General features: G+C 42.3%; 1 protein-coding gene across 1 annotated transcript in view; it reads right to left on the bottom strand.

The window, feature by feature from the left end:
* map2k1 (mitogen-activated protein kinase kinase 1) overlaps nt 1-4,504 on the bottom strand; it is a 14,760-nt gene extending 10,256 nt beyond the window's left edge. Inside the window, exons 1-4 of the mRNA XM_061675940.1 lie at nt 4,136-4,504; nt 1,098-1,308; nt 212-358; nt 59-136 (exon numbers count right to left, since the gene is read on the bottom strand). Coding sequence (XP_061531924.1) covers nt 59-136; nt 212-358; nt 1,098-1,308; nt 4,136-4,218 — 519 coding nt within the window. The 5' untranslated portion in view covers nt 4,219-4,504. The remainder of the gene's footprint in view (nt 1-58; nt 137-211; nt 359-1,097; nt 1,309-4,135) is intronic.
* Nucleotides 4,505-6,349: the final 1,845 nt, after the last annotated feature.

The following is a 6,349-nucleotide window of genomic DNA, read 5'->3' as shown; positions in this document are numbered from 1 at the left end:
ATGAGTGAATCATCCTGGAAGTTTATGAAATGGCTGCGTATGAGAACAGGTTACATACTGCAATGCTGATTTTGCCAAGGATTTGCTCTGGGATCTTTCCAGCTTTCTTGAGTGACTGATCAAGGGAGCCACCGTCCTAAAACCAGCAAAGAGAAAACTTGAAAAACCAGCTAAAAAAAAAATCCCATTAGAAAATATTAATGTTGTATACCATATGCTCCATGCAGATGCTGATTTCTCCATCACTGTAGAATGCGCCATAAAAGCCCACAATGTAGGGGGAGTTGCATTCATGCAGCACTTGAAGCTCTCTTATGATCTGGTTCCTGATGGCGGGTTTGATTTCCAGATGGATGAGCTGCAATACCGGAGAGCTTACCATTACCACTGATAAAAGCTTCTGCATATTGGGCTTTCAGGTGAAATTTCAGGATGAACCTCAACTGCCCTATGACCTTTTACAGGTGAACCGTTTCACACCCTGCAAACTTTTGAAGGTGTTCAACTGTTGAATGTTTAATTACTTTTTGAACAACTTTGCAAAGTCCTGAATGCAAAATTCACAACAGGTGTTGGACACATGGGTTGTTGTCTGGTTCAGTTAGAATTGGTTTAATGTTGTATTCATTGTGCTGGTCACATTTTCACATCATATGACCAAGGTGACACCTAACAATTGATTAATAGTACCTCTCGTTTGTGAGGCTTCAAACTAGATGTTCTCAGTGGGAAGTGGCCTCTGAGTTTAAGAGTGGAATCGGCAGGTTGCAACAGTGAGACTGGAGCCGTCACTGAAAGGGATAGAAGTGGCTCTCCTTGGAAATTTGTTGATCCATGGATCAAACATATGTTGTGAATATTTTCTCATTTAGCTGCCTGTTAGAGAGCGAGAGCAAAAAGTACTGAAACATTGAACAGCTGGTCTTGTGCATTCGATAGTTTTGAGACGGTCAAAATAAGGTTACCTGTAGTAAAGGTTGTAAGGCATTTTAGGTTCATCCTGTTATCTCACCCTTAAGCCCAACATGCCAAACTTTGTGAGTTTGCACAATGCATTAGGTGTTGTCACCAGTGCTGTGTTGATAAAGCAGCTTTACCTTTCTAGCCATGATCAGACCAGAAGGCCTGTGGGACACTTGGAAGACGACTCCTCCGTTCCCTGCACCGAGCTCGCATATCTTCTCAAAATCGTCATCTTTCAACTCTCCCACTTTCTGTTTCTGCGTCAGGAACGCTTCCAGACGTTTGCGTTGCTGCTCGTCCAGTTCAAGCTCTTCTAGCTTCTTTTGTAGGGATTCCAAGTTTGTTCTTACAAAAAGACACACGCAGGTTGTAAGAGCTTTTTCTGAAATCCACTTCTACAGAGCTTTGACAGATGGTTCTTTTGAAGCGCCCCACAATAAAAGTGTTGCATCAGTTAATCTTTAACCTAATTGAACAGACACATTCTGGTGATTTATTTGTTTAGGGAAAATGATCAACCAAGAGGATAGAAAATGCAGTGAGAGTCCTTGGGTTTTCATTTTTGTTCTCACACATCCTTATATCAGTTATGTTCACCAGCTTCTGTCGATCCTTTTGCGCTGTCATGGCAACCAATCACCTTGAGTAGCCAACAGGATAAAGCAATATAAAAGCTCTTTTGACAGGCTGCTCTTTGAATTATTATTGGTATGGAGCTGGGTGCTCTGCATCGAGTGGTATTTCTAACATTGAGTCTTTTGATCGGTGGTGTGCATCTTGCGTCGGCTGACAGAATTACTGACAACAAAAGGAGTTAAGTTCTTTTGTTTCTGATCTTGGGCCTGCATTATTACCATGGAAACTGCATACAGAGTTTGCTTTGGCTTGTGGGCAGCATGGGCATTTTGTCGACAAGCAGAAAGGTGGACGACTCCATAAATACTGAAGCGGCCTGAAACACACACACACACACCGCGTGCAATATGTGGGCGGGACCAAGAGGGGCCGTACGCTTGCGGAGGAGGGAAGTGTGCACGATGCAGGCCTCTTGAACTCTTATCACACAATGTTCAAGGACATCTGCTAGAGTTGAATTAAAGAGATGCAGTAGTTGCCTTCTTCTGTACTTTCACTTGGAAGTTTTTAGCATGCTGACAAAAAGCCCTCATACATTACAGTATTTAAGGTGAATTTCCCCCCCACCATGTTTTGTCAACTGAAGGCAACACAGTAATCTAGTGTTATGCACATCCGCCTCACAGTTCTGAAATTTTGGTTCTGAATCTCAGCTCCTGCTTGTTTTGTGCTTATGTGGGTTTCCTCTGGCTACTCAATCTTCCTCCCACATTCCAAAAATACACGTTAGGTTCAGAGAAGGCTAAATTGTCCATAGGTCTGAATGTGATTGTGAATGGTTGTCTATATGTGCCCTGCGATTGGCTGGCGACTAGTCCACGGTGTAATTTGCCTTTCGCCCAAAGTCATCTGGGATAGGCTCCAGCTCTCCCTAATGAGGACGGAACAATACAAAATGGATGGATGGAGGTTGATTGTGGTGGTCTTCATTTAACAGGATAGATGCGTAGCTAGGCATTCAAGGTTGGAATCTGATCATGACTGAAAACGTATTAGACTGAAAATTCCAGCATGAAACAAATAGACTTCATAATGTATTAGCATTCCTGTTGCAGCAGGGTGAGCTATTCCTTGGCCAGTCACAACCTGCCTTGCAAAACCAAGAATGTGCGAAACTATCATGCCAACACCATGTCGTCATCCTCAGCAGCACCAGTAAAGCTAAGGCAACTTTTAGCACACAGTGATTATCAACCTAAGGTATGTTTTTCCACTTTAAAAAAGGAATGTGTATACAGTCCCTGGCCACTTTATTAGGTACACCTGTATGTACTATATTACAGTAGAGTATTATCAATATATTATTTTATTGGCATCCATCCATTTTGTATAGTGCCTGTTCTCATTCAGGTCATGGGTGAGCTGGAGCCTATCCAAGCTTAAAGCTGGAATTTGCAGTTTCAAACAAAACAAAAACAAACACTTTTTTGACATGGGTGAAAACTTGTCTCTATGACCTGACAGAAGAATACTCTTAAAATGATCTTTTGAAAAAATATCCCTCTCTTGCCTCATCTAATGCCTCTAATTGAATTTGAATTATTTTATGATTGGGCACCGCGGGACAAGAACCAATCAGCGGGTGTGACAGGAGGCATGACCTCATGCACCGTTTCACGAGCGTCACTCAACAGGAGACTATACTGTAGTTTCTTCGCTGGATTATTTAATTCCGGTTATCAAAAAAAAAAAAAAAAGACAGCTATCTATTTAAAATCAAGGGTAAACATCTATAACGGTGGGTGGTGTCCTGTATGTGGAGGGTTAGATATTGCTGCGCTTGGAAAACCACATACGCCAACGAACTGTGTCGTCATCGTTCTCACCGGGTCTTCAGGTAAGTTGATCACCCCTTATATTTGTAATTGATTGTCCATTCCAGAAAATACTATCAAACCAGCAATATTTTGTGTAACGTTGGCACTCTGAGTGAGGCAGCCACAGGAGACCAGGACGCAGGTCCCATCCGCATTCCTCCAGCGGCTTGTCGCACACGCCTGGCTGATCGAGGGGTACTCTGTGGCAGCCACCAAAGCATGAAGAGCTGCTGTCTTCATGGTTCTTTTTTCGTTGTGGAGTCGGGCTAGATTCCAATCGTGCTAGCATTTTGAAAACATGCATTGCCTGCCTTTAATTTGCGTGGAGGTAGGGTACACTTTGGACAGGTCGCCAGCCAATCGCAGGGCTAATCTCGTGTCATTAAAGACAAAGTAGCCATTTAGTTACTGGACATTCCTGCATAATGCAAGAATGTAAAAAATTAGAGCGTGGGGTGTTGCATTATTCTTCAGATGCATGACACAATGGCAACACTAAGATATTGGGGGGACTGTATGCATCATGATCAATTCATGAATAATCAGTCTCATGCAAATTATGATTTTATGTAATAAGCACTACTAAAATGTAATTACAATGCCCAAATTAAAATGATAATGTATAATCTACATCATCATTTTCAATGGTAAACCATGCAGCTCCGAAGTACTGTATAAACACACACAAGGGGGTGGTTAGGTCCACTGGTGACACTCACTCTGTGGCTCCGCTGCCGTTGATGATATTCCCATCGGGGATCGGGTTGAGTTGGATGGGCTCGGGCTTCCTTCTCTTCTGCATCTTGCTCACAAATAAGTGAAACCGGCGATATGTGGGTGAAGATTATTATTGTTATAATAACGATGAGGGTGAAGCTGGCAACCAGTTCAGGGTTTCCCCCGCCTCCTGCCCGATGATAGCTGGGATAGGCTCCAGCAGGCCCGCGACCCTAGTGAGGAGAAGCGGCTCAGAAAATGGATGAAGTTTAAGAAAGTGTTAAAAATTCGCCAGCGACGCTGTAACGACCGGCAGGACTGCGAGAGTTCAGAATGGCTGCATGAAAGTCGTCCGGAAGATGTGATGTCACGGAAATATTTACAGTCGTCTTCCGCATTGCCGTGCGTGGCTTAGCGCCCCCTCTGCTGGCAATAATACGATTTACAATTTATGTTGTCTATTTACTCACAAAATTGATTTACTTACTCAGAGTGAAATTTAGACCTTTTTTAAATTTAACACAAAGCTGATATACTCGCAGGAAGCCATGACTTATTCTGTTGTATTTTATGAATGGGAATGGGTGGATACACAGAGTGATCGTACCTTATGCCCTCTAATGGAAGAGCATTTCACTGTGTTGCCTGTCAGTATGTCACTGGGATTAATACATAAGTGGATGTATTTATAATTAATAATTTACAGACGAATTATGTGAAATTGTATCGTTTTCTATGGCACACCTGATGATCTCTCACAGCACAATAGGTGCCCTGCACAGTGTTTGGGAATCACTGCTGTACAGTAAGTAGTTGTGGATGATACTAAAACCATTCCCCCCCCAACCTTTATTCAACCAAGGCACATAATTTACATTAGAAAAATTTCTCAGTACATCAAACAAACAAAAAAATCACAAAATGTATATACAGTATACTGAAATGATAAAATCGTCTTAATTTACTCATAAATCTTCTTCCTGTGTGTGAAGTCTGGGGCCATTTAATTGAACATTCTGTTGTGTGAACGACAACCGGTAGATCCATGGGTAATTGTACCTTTTGCCATGTAGTGGAAGAGCATTTAATTGTTTTTAATTGTAATTATACATCAGTGGCATTGATAGATGAACGATATAATTTGTCGTAAATGATAACGCATAACACACAACGTAACAACGCATAATGTATAATACTTTCCACACCAATTAAGTGAAAATTGGATAATTTTGCACAGCAAACTAGATGATCTCGCACAGCACACTTATGTACTGAGGCAACATTGGTTTCGTTTGGAATCACTGCTCCAAGCAAAAGGCACAGAATTAAAATATATATTGAATAACTGACACAAGCACAGGGAGAACATGACAAATCCACACTGCAGGGTCTTGGCTGAGATTCAAACCTGAGACCTCGCAACTGTGAGGCAGATGTGCTAACCACTAATGGACTGGGCTGGCTACTTAAAACATAAAATGATAAAAAGTGAGTAGTGGTACTTTGACAACCCGTTAAGATGAATTAAAACATCTTGGTATATATGGTAAGGGGGTCGGATATCTACTAACCCCAATTCTAGTGCAGTTGGGAAGTTGTGTAAATTTGTAATTGCCGATCACCGTCTCATATGGAAAATGGGGACTGCTTGTATGCTTGGCAACTGAGTGCAAAAATGACTTAAACGTTTGGGTGCTCTAAGCCTAAACCACCCACAAATCCGGCCGAACCATTGAAACCCACTGCCCATTTTACCATGAAGATCACGCGTCAAGCATGACTTGAGCCGTGGAAATGTGCTGTGACGTCTCAGCACGCTGTCCTGGCTGCAGGCGCACAAGGCCGCTGAGACTGGTCTTGCCTCACCAAGGAGCATCTTGCTGCCAGAAGAATCTTTTTCTCCATAAAGCAGCACTTACAGACAGGGAGGAAAAGATTGGCTGTGTCCTGTCTCAGCCTCATGGACAGAAGCTGTATAAATTTGAGGTTCCTTTTGACAAATTGGCTTACGTGCACCCGGGCAGAGCAGGCGTCAAATACCCTTCTCCCATGTGGTCCATAAAACATCTACGCTCGCCGAGAATTTCATTTTCATTGCATTTAACCTCAGACAGTGAAATGTGTTCTTTAGAGCTGTGTGATAAAAGCATATATCATTATTCCACAGACTTATTTGCCAAGCTTTTGAGACGTTGTGTTTCAGATTTATGTTCTGG

Source organism: Phycodurus eques, chromosome 5 (genome assembly GCF_024500275.1).
Source record: "Phycodurus eques isolate BA_2022a chromosome 5, UOR_Pequ_1.1, whole genome shotgun sequence".
NCBI classification, from domain to species: domain Eukaryota; kingdom Metazoa; phylum Chordata; class Actinopteri; order Syngnathiformes; family Syngnathidae; genus Phycodurus; species Phycodurus eques.
This window is presented reverse-complemented; position numbering and strand designations above follow the sequence as displayed.